This window comes from Miniopterus schreibersii (genome assembly GCF_964146895.1).
Source record: "Miniopterus schreibersii genome assembly, chromosome: 3".
Taxonomy (NCBI): domain Eukaryota; kingdom Metazoa; phylum Chordata; class Mammalia; order Chiroptera; family Miniopteridae; genus Miniopterus; species Miniopterus schreibersii.
This window is the reverse complement of record NC_138103.1, coordinates 54247798-54270157: the sequence shown is the minus strand read 5'-3', so window position 1 is coordinate 54270157 and position 22360 is coordinate 54247798. Positions and strand designations below refer to the sequence as shown.

At 34.8% G+C, this 22360-nt stretch overlaps 1 protein-coding gene across 1 annotated transcript in view; it reads right to left on the bottom strand.

The window, feature by feature from the left end:
* Nucleotides 1-22360, bottom strand: part of KIAA0825 — a 330258-nt gene that overhangs the window by 209183 nt on the left and 98715 nt on the right. Inside the window, exons 6-12 of the mRNA XM_081133727.1 lie at nucleotides 21406-21500; nucleotides 18208-18435; nucleotides 16632-16897; nucleotides 15097-15247; nucleotides 10662-10852; nucleotides 8129-8311; nucleotides 246-356 (exon numbers count right to left, since the gene is read on the bottom strand). Coding sequence (XP_080989853.1) covers nucleotides 246-356; nucleotides 8129-8311; nucleotides 10662-10852; nucleotides 15097-15247; nucleotides 16632-16897; nucleotides 18208-18435; nucleotides 21406-21500 — 1225 coding nt within the window. The remainder of the gene's footprint in view (nucleotides 1-245; nucleotides 357-8128; nucleotides 8312-10661; nucleotides 10853-15096; nucleotides 15248-16631; nucleotides 16898-18207; nucleotides 18436-21405; nucleotides 21501-22360) is intronic.

The following is a 22360-nucleotide window of genomic DNA, read 5'->3' as shown; positions in this document are numbered from 1 at the left end:
GAACTAAATTCAAAAAATTCACATTTTCCTACTATGTCAGTAAAGCTCTAAGTTAGTAGCATAATTATGAGGCCTCGGATTCTTAAGCTAAAAAAGAGATAAACAATACTCTTTACTTACCTGTGTATTATAAAAACGTATAAGTTCTTTTTGTAAGGTGCATTTACCTCCGTGGATAAAAGTTTCTATTAAACTTTAAAAGGAATTCTAGAATTATAGCTAGGATAGCATTTAGAGGTTCTCACCTGAGTAAAGAAGGGTAGAAATGTGACATGCAAGAAAGCCAATGCAATGGTTGCTTGAAAAATGGTTTTAAGGAATCTGAAGCAGAATCATCTATGCCATGTTGAAAAACCCTAGGGAAGTAAAAATATTTATTTCAGAATATACAAGAAACATTAACTATGGAGACCATCAACACTTTTTATTTTTACTTAATATTCAAAGGTAATGATTTTTTGGTATTGTGTTAGAATGGACAATGCACTCATGTCATCTACTTGGGATTTATGTTAGTAGGTAACTCAGAGGCCCCTATATAACAACCTTTACCCTTGGGAAGGTTATGGCAATACCATTATCATTTAATTTTTTTAAAAATCTTACATTATAAAATTGTCAAAAATAAATGTATAAAGAATAGTACAATGAATACCACTTATCTCTCCCTCCTCAACCTGGATCCAATAAATGTCAATCTTTTGTTACATTTGCTTCATTAATGTAAAAATGTTTGGCATAAAGGCACTTCTTTTTACTCTTGAAAGTGATTTGTAAAAACTAAACAATTAACGATAATTTATAATTAAATTTTTATTCTCCTAAAGGCCTACAGAGAGCTTGTAAAGAAGAATTTAACTGTAAAATATATGACGATGGTTTCAAAATTAGAACAATTTGGCCAGAATATCTGGTCTACAACTATCTTTGGAGAAGTGACTATGAACATTTTTTAAAAAATTGGCCCAAATTCAACAATAAATCTTGAGGTAATAAGAAAGAATTTGTTACATAAAATCTTCAGTAGATAGCTGAGTTAATAAAAATTTTATAATAATAGGAGGTTGCATGTGTCTATATGGAATTGAGTGACAATGGGATCATTTTAGAAATGGAATTGCTTGAAGTGGCACTATTTCTCTTTATATAAAGTATAGGAACAATAGCATCTTTTAGGGAATATGTAGAAGACAATTCCAAATTTTCTAAATTTGACCTCTCTTATTTGTCTTGCCAAGTAAAACACCTTCTAATTAAGTATGCTTAGACAATTTTTAGACTTATTAATATATTGCCTCCTCTTCGAAAGCCATTTATTCTCACTAATTTTCAGAATAGCACAAAACTCCTTAAAGAGGTTTCAAAATCATGCTGACGTGTGTCCGCTCGATGCATTGCACCTTGTGAACTGGAGAGGTAAGCGGAGGCCAGGGTGCCAGGGAGTGCTTTCCTAGGGAGCCTGGACTTGGTGCCAGCGATGGGGATTCACTGAGGGTTTATAGCATGGGAATGATGCCACCCATTTTACATGTTAAAAAATCACTTGAGCACTAGTGAGGAGAACAGGCTAGAGAGGGTGAAGGCTGGAGGAAGGGAGGTGATGGGGCTACGCTGTGGAAGACTAGACTTTCGGTTTTCTCTGTTTTTTCTCAGCGAATTACAGCGGCAAGGCCATCTGTTAGCAAATAGTGGGGAGGGGGCGAAGCAGAGGACAGAATAGGAAGCTCCTCAAAGGTTGGGCAAAGTGGCAGTGTCAAAATGCAGAAAAGAACAACAGTGATTTTGCCAGCAGTGCTCCCTAGTCTGGATAGACAGGCCAAGAAAGAGAGGGTGCAAAGGAGGAACACGCAATAGCAAGGGGGCTAGAAAGAGGAGGGTTCTGGTATAACATGAGGGGAGAGGCAGCAAGGGGTCTAGAAAGAAAGATAGTCTCAAAGGGAGTGACGGACTGGGGGAAAGAAGGGGACAAGAGACGGGCGGCTCGGTGAGAGGGCAAGAACTGGAGATTGTGGGCTCATAGCCTCCGCTTACTTTTCTGCTCACCTCCTTGTGCCCTTTGCATAAGTTCCCACGTGCCCAGTTATCTGGGAGCCACCTCATTTCTCTCAGAATAAACACCTTTCCTAGAATGCGCTCTCCCATGTTCAGCTAGTCCCTGAGGGTCATGCAGAGGCAGTGATGGGCACGTGCAGGAGCTCTGGAGCCAGACGGCCTGGGTTTGTACCTTGAGTGTGCCTTTTATTAGATGCGTAATCTTGGTTTTCAGTTTATTCAGCTTCAGTTTTCTCAGTTGTAAAGTGGGGATAATACTAATGATCACCTCACAGGCTCAGGGTGATGACTGAGATAACGCATACAAAGGACTTAGTGAAGCAGCTTGTACATAGTGACCCAATGTACCTAAGGTGTAATGGGTATGAAAACAGTTGTAAATACTCCTTAAGGCCTATGACCATCTCAAAACTGACATGAAATTCCTAAACGTCTAAATGGTTGCTTAGTTACAGTTTTATCCTGAAGATTAGAAAAAAATCATGGAGGATCTAATAATAATGGAATGGTTATTGGTGCCAAAATCTCTAAGACTACAAACCACTGGCAATACGTACTTTCCAGCACATTTCTGCTAGTACCTAACCTCTTTTACTCCACTGATGGGTTTCTCAGCCGCACTGGTAACAGTAAGGTTATTTGGCTATAAGAAATGTTATGGCAGATGTTTATGGTCTCGGAGGGGGTGGGATCCGTATGAGCATTTAATTCCACAGCAAGATCCCAAATTAGTTTCATTATTCTGGAGAGTATAACAGGGTGAAAATTGGCCCAGAAGCCTCAATGGGGGAATGAAATGATGAGCTAGCTATTAGATAACCTCTAATGATATTTTGGTATGCAGTTAAAAGAGAAGATGCTCTAAATAATTCATAGTGGAGAGCAAAATACAATTGTATAAGCCACGGAATTATATTTTCCACCAGACATAAAAGAATTTTGATATAGCAAACTTAAATGCTCCTGCAAGAGTAAGTAATTGTCTATTGGTTGAAGCAGAATACATTTGTTCACATTCCCAAATTAGCATAATGTAAAGATGTCTTTGTTGAGGGAAAAGAATGAATATGGGGAAATTCTTTGCCCTTGCCCTCCCAACATCAACTAACCCATGCCCTTTCCGTCTCGTTTGCATCACGCTGCCTCGGGCCCATCAGGCCCACCACTTGAGCGCCCTACCCCAGACTCAGTCTCTTGCTTCTCTGATCTACAGTTATGCTATCTTCCTTCCTTTTTGCATTAACAAATCTGATTGATTCCTTGGGCTTATGCAGCCAGCTGCTAGAATGAAATAAATCCAATGCACATAAAAAGTGAGAACAAGTGATAAACTAAAGAGCTGGCTGGGTTTTATGCTTCTCTTATGCCACCCTGCTTTTGGCTGCCCTCCCAGGAGAATTGTGTCTCTGTATATGATGCTAATGAAATAAACCTCCGAGATGGAAACAAGGCAGCCCAAGGGTCAGGTCAGATGTCTTGTATTATCTGTGCCCACCATAGAGCCTGGGCCATTAGAGGTGCTCAGTGAATTAAAATACCAAGAAGTAGAATTAGTTTGAAACTGAACTACTGAGAAAGCCCTGGAATACTTGAGATGACTGAGGCCATGTGAGCCTTTGGATTGTCTTAAAATCACAGACAACCAATCATGAATATGTAGAGATAACCAAATTCAATCTACTTTACCATTTTATATATCATATTAAGTCACTGCTTTGCTTTCATAAACCAGTGTTACCCCTGGGACTATAAGTAGTTGCCTAAATTTCATTAAGTAAGAGAAATAAAGGTACACTTGAAGTAAAATATGGTTCCCCACATTTCTCTTGCCCCCCCCCCCCCGCTCCGGCTTGTGTTTCACATGATGAAAATAACTCTTTGAGGTTAAAAAAATGAGATTTAAAGTTAGAAAATGACTAGCACAATGCTTGGCCTATAGTCTACCATAATAAAGGCCAACCATAATAAATACTGGCTAGAAAAAAGAACTATGAATAAAAGGCATTGTCAGACCCTGCTTAGTGGAAAGGAGGATGGGCTTTGGGGCCATCTGTAAAGAGCAGTGCTGGGTGGCACTCGGTCAGGGGCAGGTTGAGAACAGAGCATAACTGTGGAGAGGTGGAGTAAGGCTTGACCCCCGAGGACAGAGCAGAAACCAGCGAGTCAAAGATTCAGGACACAGGCCTTCTCCAAAGTTATTACTAGCCTTTTACCTGTGCTTTTACCCCTGTTAAGACTACACATAATGGTGTTTGATTTCAGTGAGTTTTTTTTAATAGAAATATTCCCTTAAAATAATGTTTAGAGGGAAGGGAAGCAAAGGGAGTCATTTAATCTAAACACAAGAGGGAAGACAAGAAACTTCACTTTCTGGATTATTTTGCATTCTGCCAGATTTTTATTTCCATTCAGCCTTTATTTTTAACAGCTAATTGAGAGCTATAATTCACATACCACAAAATTTACCCATTTTAAGTGTACAATTACATGGATTCTCATGTATTAAAGAGTTGTGTAACCTTCACCTCTACCTAATTTTAGAGCCTTTTCTTTGGCCTCCAAAGAAACCCCTGTACCCATTAGCAGGTACTAACCAGTCTTCCTTTCTCCTCTGGGCAACCACTAATCTACTCTCTGTTTCTATGGATTTACCTATTCTGGACATTTCTGGTAAATGAAATCATGCCATTTGTGTGCTCTTACGTCTGGTTTCCTTCACTTAGCACTTTCTTCAAGCTCCTGCTGTAGTACTATCAGTACTCCATTTTATTTTATTGCTGAATAATATTCTACTGCACGAATATGCTACATTTCTTTACCCATTCATTAGTTGATGGACATTTGGGGTTTCTCCACTTTGTGCTATTATGAAAAATGTTGCTATGAACATTTGTTTACAAATCTTTGTGTGCACATATGTTTTTATTTTGAGGGGTTATAAACCTAAAGTAAAATTGCTGGGTTATATAACCATATGCTCAACGTTTTACTTACGCATATCCTATGCTTCCCATTTTGAGGAACTACCTAACTGTTTTCCAAAGTTTGCCAGACATTCTGGAGGTATAAAAAACAAAGTTTTCTGTTTTGTAAGGGACAGTGAAATAGTTTTTAAAAATAAATAACAGCTTAAGACAATAACCTCAAAAGACCTAGCATGAGTCTGAAACTAGAGACACAACATTGAAATACTTTGGAATTTAGTCATTCAAAAGCCATGTGAGTGACACCAACTGAACCCCAAAGCAGGTCTGCTGTTCTTAGATTAATGATCTACATTCTGACCTATTTCTGATGACTTTAGCCTTTGCCTGGTATGTTGTATATTCTTTCATGTTATTAAATGTTAAAACACTGGAGACAGTCAACTTTCAAAAAGTTTCCAGTTTTAGGAGTTTTGATATGACTCGTCAAAACATTTTAATCATTAAAAATTTTATCTGGCTTTCCTGGATCATTAAGGGTAGACATTTCCTCTTGCTCAGTGTTGTATCCCTTGTGCTTAATAGGGGCAAGGGAAGCAACAACATTTGTTGAATTGAAACTAAATTCTAAAACTCTAAGAATTAATTTTTAATTTGTTATATACAAACTAAAACTAACATCCCATGCAAGCAAAATGTAATATGAAACCATCGTCTGGGTGTGCGTACGAATGCGCATTGATACACTTCTGAATGTGCAGTTTAGCGCCTTTATGAAAGAACTACAAGCGGTAAATAAGCACTTCTGAAAATACATGGTGAATATTTTATGTTTCAGCAGGTCTCTTTCCCTAGAGGGCAAACCTGAAGTACTCCTTTTACAACATTCTAAAAGAAATCTACAAAGGAGAGCTAAAAAAGAACACACATTTTTGCAAACAGTTTTCACTCTTCCTGAAAAGATTTTAAAATCATGTATTCCTGCCCTGGGATTTAGTGGCCCTCCGCTAAGCTCAGAAAGGAAAATACATTCAGTTTATCTGTCAAAACTACTTGGAATAAAGGCAGTCACCTTCTGAAAAGGCATATCACATAGAGAGACAAATGGCAGGTATAGTTTATTTAAAAAATCAATACTATCAACATCTTATTGTTACTTTTCACCAATTCCTCAAAGCATACAGTTTAATTTTTTAATGTGAGATGGAAATAGTTTTTTCTAAAATACTAATAATATGTCAGCTTCCTATCCTGTCTATGAAAGGAATTGCTAAGTAAGTCAATAGGGTTCTTGCAATGAATGCACATGCAATTTTTTCCTAATTGGTAAGAACATGCTGCCCTGTAGATTTCTTTGCCAAGACAAAGCAAAATATATTTCAAAGATTAGATTTATATTCTTGGAAAACAATCATAAAATTTAAATCAACATGAATGTCTAAAATTTGAGAAAAATTTTATAAAGTGAGAATTATTAAAAAGTATATCTAGATTTTGTTCATGCTTCAAAGCAATATAGTTACCTGTTTCATATTAAGAAAAAAACAGGGGCAGTGCATAGTGTAAGATGTTCTATAATCCTGGTTGAAATTAGCAATTTAAATTTGTTGAATGAGGTTACAGTGCAATATCTAATGCACAAATCACAGAGATTTGAGTACTTGCATAGTTGTTTAAAAATGTATTAAAAGGGCATAGGTTAACAATAATGAATGTATATTACATTATTATTAAAATATGCGATCTTTGATAATAATTTATTTGTTTTACAAATGCATTGGGGATTAAAATGTTTCTATTCATCTGTGACTAACCATGAAATTTAATATTGCTCACCATGACCAATCCATGAAATTTGTCAACTTTGTTCCTGATTTTCAAGGGCCTTACCCTTAAATGAAATGACCCATTGAACTAAGAACACAACAACTTTTTCATCTATGGTAAATCAGTTTAGTTTACTAGGATTTACTATGGACTTCAGACCTTGAGCTTTTTATGATTATGAACCATTATATATTTAATGCCAAACTTCTAGCAATTTACCTCACTGTTTCTCCCCCTTTCTGAAAGAATTCTCCATTTCTAAAATTAGTTTTCAATGTAGAGTTGCCAGAGGAACAATCTGTAAACAGTGGGTTAGTTGAACGTCAAACAGTAGATGAAAATTATGGGGAAATTGGAATCAAAGTTGTTAATTACTCTTAGAATTTCTAAGACAAAAGCCTCAACATTTTCTGAAAATCAAGATTTATATATTGCCCTTACCAGAGTGTTAAGAAAGGAATGCTTTATCTAGTTTATTCTAAGAAATAGAAATACGGTATGTCTAATTTTTAATATTCAAGAAATAAGAATATGCAATTATCTAGTCTTTCAAGATAAAGTGACTATTTTAGAGGAGGGTTTAAACAAAATTATATTACTATTTTATTATAAGATCTACTCCAACCTTTTCTATATTACAAATTTGAATCAAATAAACCATAAATAAACCAGAAAAGTAGTTCAAATATTTTAATTTTCCTAAATCTCACTTATTTAGCTAAGTAAACTACATCAACATTTTAAAAATGTAATTGCTTAGCCCTATTTCCACTTGCCATTACTAGCTCAGGCACTAGAGCCTAGGACTAAAAATGCAAATCTACGGCAGACTGACCATTAGGTCTCTTCCAGATTTGGGCATATTTTAGAATCACTTTTCAATTTTAATTTTTTATTAGAGCAAATCACTTTATATAAAATTAAAAACTAAAAAATATTTTTAGAAAGAGCAAAAAGCCATTAGGTATGATTTTATTTTTCATAGAATTTCAAGCTATGACTCAAATAACCTACCCGTTATAATTTGATCACTTAAATAATTCAAAGAGTGAAACTTAAAATGGTCCTGACTGTGTTGGAGCCTGATCAACTGAAGAGACTTGACCAATAGAGACATAACACAGTATTAGGACTAAATTGCTTTGAGAATGAAGAAACTCCTGTTGGCCAGTGTTAATTTTGTAAAACAACCCAATTCACAATATCAAGAAGGCACGTATACTTACTACTTTACACAATTCAGTAAATAATACAAAAACAACATTGTTAAATCACATTATTTTATATATCATAATAGATAAAAAGAAAATATATTTTATACTTACTGATATAATTCAGTTAATGGTGAAGTCAAAATGACTAATGTTGTCAACAGATTATTACAGTGGGCATGAATTTTAAAAATTTTATCATCTATATACTCTTGAGGATTCAAAAGTTTCTCTACAGATGTGCAAACTGACCATAACATGTTCTCAGTGCATATTAAAATAGTTGTGATATCAAGCCTATTAGAAAGAAAAAGAAGAAAATTATGTTAAGCAAAATTGCTTTTGTACTTGGTATGTACATTGTCATCTATATTTCTTGTATTAAACAGGTATAAGAATATAAATATTTGGTTAGATACCGGAGCTTCAGAGATCAAAGACAGAAAGCATCAAAACTAGATTCTGAGTTTCATAATACCATTATCTTTAGGGACTGTAAGGTCAACGACAGTGAAGAGGTTCAGGAATGCTGTTTTAAAAAATATATTTTTATTTTGCATTATCAGGATGCTACTTAAGAAATTCAAGAGACTTTCCTTAAAATTACATTCAGTAAAAGAAAAGCCAGATTAAAAGCAAATTCGCTGTTAGTCACATAAGTATAGCAGAACAATTTGATAGCAGAACAATTCTCTTCATCCAAGTACAAGCTGTCAAAATAAAGTTACAGGGGTGGGTCACATGTTTTCTAAGCAAGTGGGAGATGAGAAAAAATGACACCAAAAGCACTAATGTAGAAGCCTATAGTGTCAGAAATTTCCAACAATAAATAAATTGTTGGAAAATATGCTATATTATTTATCTCATTCATAAATTCATTTCTTTGTCTCTATCTTTGTTGAGTTTTAATAGGGACCCAAAGGTCTGTTCAGAGATTATTGGTACATGATTAAATTTTACAGATCTCAGTTAATTTCCTCTTTTTTTTTCTTTTATATTCAGGGTTGAAGAAATGGAAGATGGAAATTTTGAGGTGAACAGAAGAAAAATAAGTACAAGGGTCTTTTAAAATGATATTTTGGCTTCAATTTTATTATATAGAATACATTTATACATATATTAATAATATATCACACAATATGTATAAATCATGCACTTATATGTTTGTGGCATTTGACACTTGGAGGCTACTAGAATACTAAAAGCATCAATGATCACCTTTAAGAAGGTTTAATTGTAGTTTTCACCCACTTACTGGAATTGCCCATTAAATAATTACAAATTAAAATATATGTACACACATACATCTGATTTCCAGATGAATGGTAGTTTAGGATCAAACATACAAATAAAAATATTTATTGTATGTAGAAAGACTAGAAGAAATAACTCTAGCTCTGCATGGCATTATTATGTAACCACCAGAAAATAAAACCAAATGTCTCTGTAGTACAGTGATTTAATTAAATATACTATCTATTTCATGAGCTAATAGGAAATCTGATTTCATAAACATCTCATAATGACTTGCCACCTCATAATCAAAAGTGATTTATTCTACATAACGAAAAAGAATGAAGGTATTCTTTGCTCTCAAAAGGAATTTTCCATCTATTCTTCAGAGTTCAATTTCAAAAAAAAAAAAAGGTTGGTCAGTAATTCAAAACAGCCTGTGCAAAATACCATATTTATGAAACACTGTAGCAGGACCTAAATGCCCTTCAAATGCAGCTTGCTTTACAAGAACATGATCAGGAAATGATTCCTACTGGAAAAAAAAAAAAAAGCCTGAGGTTTGTAGGTTCCTCTTAAAATATATCTATATATATACCTACACCTTTACTTAAAAGGCGGGTCTTTATCACTTTAGTCGGAATATTTATAAAACAAAGCCTCCTCTTCATGTAGACTGTTGCTGTCATGTAAGCACATTTCTGTAATATTCATTGCCTAGATAACTCCTGGAATTGGACAATAATTCAGTCTTTAATTTAATACCCAGTGACTGTGTCTCCTATTTTCTTGATTTCACATTTTGTTGAACTGGCTTTTAGAAATACATAATGAAAAGAAAGAAATAAAATAAAGGAAAAGAGGAAAGAAGTAATTAGAATATATTAAGGAGAAACATGACTAGACAAAGGAGTTTCCTTAATGAAGATTAACTACACTATTAAAGGTTTTAAAAAATAAAAACCCTCAGAAACTAAAATCCCCTGGTTGCTTAGACTCTCAGCCACATTGCCTGTTGTATCACAACACTTGTTTTCCTCCATTTTAGTACCTTAATTTTCTCCTTATTTATTAACCTTTACACACACACACACACACACACACACATACACACACACAGGTTACCAAATAAGGATACACACACACACACACACATAGCCTAGATATATATTAAATAATTTTTTAGAAACAAGTGGGTTCTACACATGATTTTAAGAAGAAAAAAGAGCAAAATTATTTAAGTTCCACATTTCCATTTAAATATCTCAAGAAAATCGAATGTGATTTCCATTCAGATGTTAGAAAACATGTTAAGTACACAAGGAGTCATGTCCTGAGATTCAGAATTACATTCTGCTTCATATTAAATAGTGAAAAGGTTTTCTTGGAAGGCAACGGTTTTCACATCATTTACCTTATCTGTGGAGCTCTCTTGTAACTGGGATGGGCCTGAGCATATCTGGAGGCCAGTAGTCCCAAAGATTTCTCCAGAACTTCAGCTAGAATCTTCTGGGCTAACTTAGGGGGCAGAATGGTCCAGAGATCATGATGAAGAGCCCAGAAGAAATAATGCCACATCTGGAGTGAGAAGGAGCATCTTTCCCCCTGGCAAAACCACCACACATTAAACAATAGCATCATGTCTTCCAAAATGTCAGTTTGCTTCCTATGAACCTAATTAGTTCAGGCTGAAAGGAAATAGCTAGAGAGTTTGACACACTAGATGAACAAGAAAGATTTTTGACAAGATGTAAAACATCCTTACTGACAAAGGAACATATGTTTTATTTCAATTGCAAGACTAGATATTCTAATGAAAATCCAGATTGCAAGCATTTCACCTAGCATATGTATCTTTGATTTACCTACTCCTGGACTGCAGTTTAAAATTTACTTTTAAACAATCAGCTTCATAGTTGCTAAACATGTCATGTTAGTGTAAGATAGTAGACTGATTCTTCTAAAATAAAAATTTAATTATTTAAATTAAGTATTAGCATCATTGAGATAATTTTACAAATGTTTTAGATTTCACATTATAATGAAATGATGGGAGCAAAAATTAACTTACATACTGTACACTTATCAGCATGCATGAAACCAAGAGGATGGGGAACTATTGAAGAAAATTACATCAGGCTCTTTTATCCATGGTGTTTTAATAACAATACTAGAAACAGATACTACAATGGTCTGATTTTACAAGTTTTTCTTTTTTCTTTTTTGTAAAGCTTAGGCAGATCTCATTATTACTTAGTATTTTTACAGCACTTTATACTTCCAAGGGGCCAGAGTCTCATTCCCTCCCATTTCCTTGTAGATCTCTTCTGTGCGCCAAATTTCCCCTGACCACAGAGGGAGACCCAACAGTGGCCAAGGCCGAGGGGAACAGGCAGAAATGAGAAGATAGCCTCAAGTGATTTACAAGCATTAATTAGTTAACTTGCTCTTAGGGAGGTTTGTTAGTAGTGTGACCTCATTTTCTTCGAACCAAATCAAAAGATTATTTGAAAGAGAAAGAGTAGAATGCATTCTTCAAACATTTTCCTGATTATGTTACTATATCAAAAGTTAAACTAGTAAAACTTCCTATTTTACCTCTAAGCAATCCTCTTCAACTTGAAATTTCTTTTACCTTCTACTTACATTTCTCAAACAAATGTCATCAAAAATATCTGTTCTATTCTACCAAAAGAGGATAGCTTCTTATGCATATGCTACTACTAGTGTTTTCCTTACACATTCTTCTGGTAACTTGTTTGATTACTAAAATCTTTTGTAATCACTGTATAATAATAATTTATAGTTTTTATCTATTGGCTTTCCAATGGAGTTTATAAGTGAGTAGAAATGTTATCCTTGGGTGAGAAACTTGGGCATCAAATGTCAAAGAATCAAGTTTAAACTGGAGGAGACTTGGACCACTGTCTTCTGACTTTCTGACTAGATGTGTATCAAAACTATTCAAGAAAAAAATACAAAATTAATGCAGAATTAACAAAATTATAGTTCTTTATGCTTTCTTTGTTGTGTTCTGCAATAAAGAATGCTTTTTAAAATTTCTAAAGCAAGACAAACATTTTAAAGCTAGATTTCTTTATACTTTTGGTGTAGTATGTTAATTGAAGCAAACTGACCCCAGCTGATGTAATGACTAGTCTGAATAATTTACACTAACATTTTCCATGGCAATAGATGTGTGCTTATAATAACATGGCCAACATGATTTCTCATATTTTTCAAAATAAAATTAAAAATTTCTTAATAGTCACCTTTTTAAGCAATAAATGAGAAAATAAAAATAACTTCAGGTATATAGATGTCTTCTCCTAAGAGTAAAAAATACTTATTTTTAAGACTTTTTAAAACATAAATTTCAACTTTACATTTCAAACTGGTCATCATTCTCACAATTCTCTTCAAAATGTGTCTAACTTCAATGCATGCAATGGCTTTCATTAAACTAAATGTGATTCATTTAATTTTCTGACCTGTTTCTCTATTTGTTGTCATTTCCAAAGTATTCTGCTAGTAAACATCTGTTATTTTTGTAGGCCCACTATAATGTAAACAGATGTGAGCTTTTATTTAGATTATATATCAGGAAACAAGCAGCTGGGCTTTATTATATAAGCCGCTCAATATTATCTTTGAACAGACAATTCTTTATTCTTTGACTGTTGGAAAACACAAGTTGCTAAAATTGAGCAGATGTCAACTATACTAAATGCTCAATTTTAAACATGTAATCTGAACACCCACTGTGCCTTCTGACCAGCACCTCATCAGAGAGATACCCAACTCTTTTGACTCTCTCAACCTGACAGTTTGGAAAATGGAAATAATGTGTCTAGGGCTCACTTGATACCACAAAACATGAGCAAATATTGCTCCATATCTTGTAAATTATTTCACTCTTTCTTGACCACACTCTCGCACATGGCAATAGGTTCCCTGCGATCTCTGTCCTACTCTTCGCCTACAGCCTGGCAGATTTCATCTCCTTTCCCAGCGAAGCAGCCCTGCCAAAAGCGAGTCCTGCTTCCCACATCAGCTGGAATAATGGGGAGACGGGGAGAAAGAGGTGAAGGCGAGCGGGATGAAACCGTGTCAGGTGTTCCAGTTATCGAAGCAGCTCCAAGTCTATGCTCTTTTTAGAAGGTTCTTATTTTTGGTAAAGAGAAAAGCAGCAGCACTTTATTTTTCTGAGCAGAAATAACAACCACTAACTCTGCAATTAAACTGTAACTACTGACCATGTAAGTATATGGAAGCTACAGCACCATGTAATCACAGGGTAACTATCTTGTCTTTGAAGCGAAAGCATTGTCATAAGATCTAAGAGCTGCATGTTACATGGTAATTTGTTGTTGTTTTTTTTAAATACTTGGTAACTTCAATAACAGGTTCGCAATGCATCCACTTATTATTTATACTGCACAACTCTTCCAGCTCCCAATTTGCAGAAGAGGAAACATAATACCTCTATGTTGGACATATAGTGAGGCGATACCTGTTTTTCAATGAAAGCGTCCTATAAAATTGCTCATTAGCACACCGACATATTTAAATAGTTTGAAACATGAGATGGATTCATTTTTAACCTCTCCGTTTACCTCAAGGCAAATAAGGAAGCTGAATGCTGCCAGGAGAGGAGACCAATACTTTCACTCTTATCTCAGGCTGCCAGCTGCACCATGGCACTTTCTTGTTTTCACTCTGCTCACTGCTGTTTGAAGGATGTCCGGTTTGGAAAACTCTGTATGGATGCTCTTGCAAAAAGAAAAACTATCTGGGAAGGGCCTCTAAAGGAGAGATGAAATGGCCTTAGGAAAAGTGGCAAGTCCCTTAAGTGAGCTTATTAGTTGCTCTTCTCTGTTGTGGCAACATTTATTATGGTAATAACTCAGGCATAAATGGAGCCGCAGGAACTCATTGTCAGGCAGGGGACAAGAGTGACTCCGTTGGATAAAAACTCTTCTCTGTTTTACTCAATACTCCATAGTGATTAGAACAGTCAAGCAAAGCAAAAATCATAAGCTTCGATCTGGAGCAAAGGGTAAATGGGAAAAGCTAAAGAAGCTGGGCTGGACTGAGATTTTTCTTAAAACCCTGATTGCTTTATCTTTTATTAAGATATTATAAATGTTCCACCCTGCCCTGGAATCAACTTCAAACAGTTTCAAGTATTGTGGTTTATGTATAATCAATGGGATTTCGGGGAAAGGAAACTAATGAAGCCTGATGCTGAATAATTTTAATCGATCTGGGTTTGGTTGTACTGGAAGTCATTAGAAAGAATTCAGGAGAAATTTGGGATTTCAAAACATGGGCTAAATGAAAATAGGTAAGCTATCAATGATCGGAGAGGTCTTAAAGCACACACATAAGAACATACTTGGAAGAAAAAATAAGTATAAAGAATAAAGCTGCTTACTAAAAATATCCATCAGACAAAGATGGAAATACATAATAATAATAAAAAAGCAAGGATATCTATAACTGGTCCCTTTGGGGGAAAAACACAAGGTTGTGGCATTTTGGCATTGTCATCTCTTCGCATTTTCTTTGAATCCCATTATGTTTCCACTTATTATATAGCACTCAAACACTGCAACTCAAATGAAGTTATTTTTATTTTTAAGCAGAAGGAGAGTTCTGATGTCTAATTATTTCAGGTTTTTAAAAACAGTGTTTTTCCTAAGCACAAATTCAATATTTTAAAAATATTATCCTAACAGCCTTCGTGTGTTAGTAATGCCGAGCTCATGTTTCTAATTAGCCAGAAAACAGGTAGGCAGTAAAACATATTTGTGTAAAAAGGAGGGATAGTAAACTTAACTTCACACCTCATAAAAAGCTTTGTAGTCATCCCAGTGGTGGCTCTCAGCATCCTGTAAAATGCTTGTAGCACAAACTCTGACGCAGTAGTCGGTAACCTGAGACTGGAGAGTGTTGATGAATTCCTGATATCGCTGGACAGGCACCAGGAATATGGGTCTGTTCAGAGGCAATGATCAAAGAGACAGAGATTTAAGGCCTGTGTAGTAGGAGGTAACAATCTCCAGTACTACAAATGGTTTTGATTATTAGATATCAATCATTCATTTCCTCCTAATGCTGAGGTCTGAGTCCACATTCACTTTCCAAAAAGAAAAAAAAGCAAAAAAAAAGCTGGTCTTTGTTTTGCAAGTCTTTTGAAAATGTACATCTGCTGTTCCACAAATATGCACTTCAACTTGAGACAAACTGCATTGTCAATACATCATTCAAAAAATAAAAGTATTCTCTGTAAGCCTATTATTAGAGATCAGTGCATTATTTAGGCATTAGGTTATCATTATTATAGAGAACACATGCATTTGTCAGAACCAACTTTTATAAAGCTATCACACGTCCCACAAACACACTCTTTACTTTAAAAATTGTAATTTCATAGATGTCAATTATCTCATAAACTGTTTTAAAATATTCTACGGAAATAAAGTGATTTCTGGCACATTTTGTTTATAAATTCGAGTATGAATCACATCTGACTACTTCTGAGAATTAAAGAAATATCATAGTTATATCCTACATCAAGCCAAATTTATTTTACTTTTATCTTTAGCTATTTCTATTATGCTTTCTCTGATAACTGAGGAACTGCAAAGGCTGAAGAAGTAATGTAGAATAGATTCTTGGGCTCACACTGGACTACCAAGTTCAGTTCCCTTTGCATGCTATCCTATAGAGTACAAAGATAGCCAGAGAGACCAAGCGACAATACCTGTGGTCACTTTTATTTTCTATACAGAAAGCATATAATCTTTTTAGACTACTAATACATGAGAATTAAGATTGTCAGATGCTTCCACCTCAAATATTAAAGGTCGCTTATTATAAGTTGATAATCTGAAATATGTTTACATTAGCCAATAGGATAGACTGAAATGAATTAATTTTTCTATGTCAGCTCCTAACATTATTGACTTAGGAACAAAAAGAGAGAAGTGCATATTTCACAACTGTGCACACATGGAACAAAAAGAAGTTTATTTTCTTTTTCAGTGTAATTGGTACAATGCGCCTTACAAAATAAGAAGGGTCTGGTTATGTCATAACAGCATGCAGAAAATTGTTGCTCCTCATTAGAATATGGAAAATGCATGGGTCTTTTGAGTGAACGTTTAGAAAAAATACATATATTTCTTACTATCTATGTATCTGGTTTAATATATCCCATGCTCCACCTTTTTGACATTTCCTAGTCAAGACAAATGAAAATAATTCACCACATTATTATTTTCTCCTCAAATAATATCATCAAAATTTCACTCCTGTGATATCCAAAGATTCCATGTTACTGTAAACATAGCCATCAACTTAATATAATGACACTCACTTGTTAGTCTTTTCTTTCATCAAATTATCATATTGCGTAAAGTGTTGGAAGACATACACCGCCGTAGAGAGCAGAGTGTGCAAGTTTTTCAGGGGAGCTTTGGAAGGAAACTCCTTGCCTCTCTCTTGCAGTCTCGCCAGGACAGCTGTTGCCACTTTACAACAGGCCTCCACAAAGTTTGCTCTAATTTCCTGAAAAGAATCATCTCTGCATGCCAGAGCCAGTGGAAGCATTGTGTCAAGTTTTTCCATGATGTCAGAACAAAACTAGGGAGAAATAAATGTAGAGCTGAGTTATTGGTACTCTGACAGCACTGTGTAATTTATGTACAGGGGAGCCAAATTCCTAAATAATGAATTTGGCATCAAACATAAATATAATCACACAGCTTTATAGTAATCGATTGTAGAAAGTTAAATGTTTTATGTCAAATAAAGAAATACCAAAATGATGCTTCTCTATATATAACCTTCAAATCTTATGCTTACCTTGCAGACATTATGGAAAACTCATGAAGCAGCTTTACATGACGATATTTTATTTTATTTTTCCCATCACCTTTTATCCCTTCTATGCCCTCTTGCCCCCCAATCACCACACTTCTGCATGATAATACTTTTATTTGCAGTTAATAGAACTCAGAAAGTATGTACCCTTGATAGTAATACAATCGCATTGTTTTTTAAGTTATTTTAATTTTGTTTTGCTAAATTTTCAAATAATTTGTTTATTAACCATCACATTAAAATAAGGTTATATCAGTTTAATTAAATCTAGAAGCATCAGAAATAATCTCATGTAGCATCTTCTTATTGGTAATGAGTCAGCAGCTTTTAGAAGTAATGTGCGTAGCTTTTCACTAGTTATTACGAATCTGCTCCTTTTTAGTGGCAAAGGAGGTGTGGTGGGTAAGAAGGCAAAGCTTGCCTGCACTCCAGATTAGCCAAGTGTTCCCTGGGGAAGATTCTGGAGCCTCAGGGTGGCAGTAGCGGAACAGGAGGCCATCTTTAAGATCTCTTTTCTAAAAACATTTCAGTCATAGGTTGCTGAACTCATTGTGGACTTAATACTGAGTAACTGTATTTACCTATTTGCATGACAACTTTGTATTTTCTCAGTATGTTCTGGGACTCTCAAAGCACATGGAAACATGTCATACTTATGCGAATGACATGGAATGTTCCTTGGGGGTAAAATAAAGATTTAAAAGTTGCCCAAACCAATAAAAGACAGTAATTCCTTCAACCTCCTCAATTTCTCTTGAAGTCACTCAAAGATAAACCCAAACAAGCAATTTGCCCAGCTCCCCATGAGTCACTGAGGCCCCCCCTATAGTTGCCTAAGACTCCTGGAGCAACAAGGTGGTAACAGGTTTAAGTCCTCTTTGCTAGCAGAGGCCCATGATGCCAGAAGGAAAAAAACTATTGGGTCTAGTGCCAAATATTCGCCAAGAGGCTCCACCATTTTTTCTCTTGGTTCCCTTTGCAATGGCTTATATTAAAAACAAACAAACAAACAAAACACAAAACTCATTGTGCCAGCCTACAGTTTTGAAAGGATTTCTTTTGACTCTTGCCTTTGCAATTTTCTTGGGCTGGTCCTCCTCAGGAGCCACACAGCTGTCTCGCCAAACCTGCCGGACATTTACAAGGTTCATAGCATCGGTCGCAGCTGAAGACCTTTCATTGTGCTCCTGTTGGAGAACCTTTATGGAGAATTCTTCAATCGCTGTTGTTATACAGTATGCCATGGGAAGAGACACCTCTTTAAATGCACTTCTCCAGCCAAAATCTAGTTGAGTAGCCTGAAATATAAGTTTATATGAAGCTATATTAATCTTAATTCAGCAACAAGTGTTTCTATTGTTATAGATAGAAAGTTATTGTTTTCATTCAGCATGCTGAATATAGGTATTCTCTGATAAACTGTAAAAGCCATTCTTGCAACCTGAAAAATATTACCCAGTGAATAAAGCAATATACGAAAACATGTGCATTCTTTACACGCAGTAATATACTGACATTTCATTTTAATTCATCAGTGGATTTAATCAAAAACTTTTTTCAAAATTTAATCTCTTAAATATAGTTCAATAAAACCATCTTTATGAGAGCTGAAAGTTACTCTTACTATTTATCACATAAAGCAAACTTTAAATTCAATATATTTAATAAAGTCTAAATTAGATTTTTATAGTCTTTTTTTATAGTTTATTGTTAACAAGTATTGCAACATAAGACAGCATTTAATATTCAATCTTTTATTTCTTTTTCACTCTCAGAAATCCAGACAAGCAAAAATATAGCAATAAGAAATAAATTTCTCACAGAAAATACACTACGGCACCTTTCTAGATTTTTACTTGTTTAGAATTTTATTTAGTTTCTCCTCTCACAAACTGGTACATGGCACTACTTTTGTTTCAGAAAATGAAAAATTAAAAAGGTCTGCTTTATTCTGTGTTGGGGGAGTCAGAGAGGTTGGGTGGACACTGGTGTTTTTTGTTGTCTGTTTTTCTTTTAGTCTTTGTCTCATATGGCAATATGTTTATGGATGTATATTTTCCCCAAATCCTCTAATGTTCTCTACAGTACTAAAAGCTTAATGGGTACTAGGCTGAACCTATGCTTAAAATTAAACTCCTTGTTTAATGTAATCTTGTTTACAGTAATAATTTACTTTCTCCAACCTCATAAGACCTTAGGCTCAATATCCCTGACTAAATTACTTACTTTTCTAGGTCTCAACTTTTTTGTTAGAAATATGAGAGCTGAACTGAATGAATTTCTATGGTCTCTTTCAGTCTAAAATTACTGAGATTATGATCATTAGCTTCATTTTCTTGTATACACATCCCATTCAGTGTTAATTTAATGCTTTTTGTATATAATGTACAAAATAATAAAGGTGACTCTCTAGAATGAAAATTCTATTATTCCATGATTATATAATCAAAAAAAGTGGCTCTTATTCTTATTATGCTTATAATTAAGTTGTAATTGAACTTTCCAAAGTTTATTTGGACCTTTAACATCAGAGGGCCTGAAAACACATTTCTCATCTTATTTTACAGAAAATTATCCAATATTTGAATCTACTTAGTTCATATAATCTCCTTCCTTATAAGTGAAAGTTTAAGAGTGCCATGGGTATAGTCCTGTGCTATAAAAGTATTTCCTTGGGACACATTTATGACAGAAATGCAAAAAGGAAACCACCTCCACAAAAATTAAAAACAACAACAAAGCTCTGGGTTCTGTTCTCTCAACTAGGGTATATCTGTTCATTAAAACCACTCATTCATTCACTCACTCATTCATTCATTCATTCATTCACCCAAGGAAATATATTCTGGTGAAAATTACCAGTAATTGCCATGGGTGCAGCAGTAATTTGTGTGTGTGTGTGCGCGTGCACTTGCACTCACGCAATGATGATTACCTTGGCCCATGATAATTTACATGTGATTATAATATCTTGGCCCATCCGAATTCTTTTTTCAAAATATAGAAAACCAAGCACATTAATAGCTGCTCTTAAAAAGAAAACTGAAGACCTTTACTACTCAAATGTCCTCCTACAAGCTTGTTTTCATAAAATATTGTTTGCTTTCTTCTACTCTTGTCTGATGTTTGGCGCCAAAAATATTTCATTTAGAATCAAGAACATTTGCCAGTTGATCCAAGAAGAAAGAGGCATAATGTGGCTTTCTGTTCTATGCACAAAGTAAGTACCTGCTGAATCCCTTCCTTCCATTACCTCTGATTTTTGGTTAAAGTATAATCTATAACTTTGCATTTCTTATTACTCTTGCTTTATAAATTGAAACTGTTAAAAACCTATATTCTTTTACCTTTTTAAATGTTTACCTACTATCAGTCAAGGCCCATTCAGAAAACAGAAACCACTCTAGGTATTTCAAAAGAAAAAAAAATAATGTAGTTTACTAAGGTGATGAAATTTAGTGGAGCCAAATGTGGGTTGTGAAGCAAGCCAGATACTGATGCAGCCGGAAGCTACCCCTCCTCCTAGGGCTAGGGAAACAAAGAAAGGGGACTATCTATGGGATTCCAGTTCCTGGGGCCACCAGTCAAAGCTAAAGGTAAAACTGCCAGCTGGAAATGAAACCATGGAGGGAGGACTGTGTGGTGGAAGCAGGGCCCATGGAGGAAATGAAGAGTCACAGATATTACTAGAGATATCCCCTAAAACAGGGGAAGACACACTCTTTTTTCTCCAACATCTACCCTCTAGGTCTTCCATCAATGCCCTTCATTGACCAAACCTTCCCAGTATACAGAAAGCAAGGACACCTGGAAGATGTAATTCTCTATAATATAGAACAGAGTAGGGGAAGAGTGGTAATGAATCTGAGCACAAACAGGCACATGCTGGACACAATAAAATAAGAGGCCAGTTCAAACTATTCTTTCTTCTTTTCCTTCCATTTAAATTTCCATTTTCTCCCTTTTCAACAATTATCTACAGTCCAAATTCTCAAAGTGTAGACTCTGAGTTGGGATGAGAAACAAAGACCTCCTCACTTCCAGCCCCCTCCTCACAATCTATCCATGGAACAGATTGTGCAAGAAAGCAGTGTATCCACTAAATTCAATTTTCATCAAAATGTATAAGCCAATTTTCAACCAAGAATTATTTCTTTTAGTGTCAAAGGGCAAAACTCAAGACATTTTGATTTATAATGGATTCACAGACATATGATGATGCTATTATATATGAATAAAGAATTATCACCCATTTTCCCCTCACTTACCTCTTTTCCTGGTAGCAATTGCTCTGAAGAAATATTGGTTTCATTTGCTCTAGGTTTCTCTATTATAGCTTCTCTATGGAATGTGCCCAAAATCCCTATGCAATAGGAAAAAAAGCAAATACACAAACATATATTAAGAAAAACAAACCATACTAGATGTAATTCATATATTCAGGTTAAAATTAATTATGGAGAAAAGCTCTATCCATACTATATACACACATACATGCATATCAAGAGTCAGACAATATGGTCGACAAGATGTAGGGTGATGGCACCATTACAATAATGACAGTATCAAAATATACTGAGTGCTTTTCCGTGCATTCAACTTAATGAAATTTATGTGCTATTTATATTCATATTTGATGTATATACATATATAACCTGTGAAATACAAATCTTTTTGTTATTAATTCATTTTCATGTGGATAATGTAGAATAAGTTATGAATACAACGTAAATATTAATTTCCTTGTTCATGTAAAAAGTTAAATTCTAAAGTACTGCATTTTAAAACTGGTGGTTCCTTAGCACTTCATTACTTCCTTTCCTGAAACAAGGAAGAACGAAAGTACGTGGATAAATGTCAACATATCAGAAAAAATTACACTCTTAATAAGTATATATCAATAATTCATTGGACATATATAAACACTGAAACAGATAAGAAATAATCTCTAACCCTGTCCATGTAGGTCAGTTGGTTAGAGCATCATTCTGACACACCAAGGTTTCAGGTTCGATCCCTGGTCAGGGCGCATGCAAGAATCAAACAATGAATGCCTAAATGAGTGGAACAACAAATTTCTCTCTCTCTCTCTCTTTCTTCTCTCTCTCTAAAATCAACAATTTTTAAAAAAATCTCTAGCTCCTAAAATGGATATATTTTCTCGACTTTTAGTTTTTAGAATTAAGGAACTCTTTTCCATGGGAAAAAATATGTATACTACAA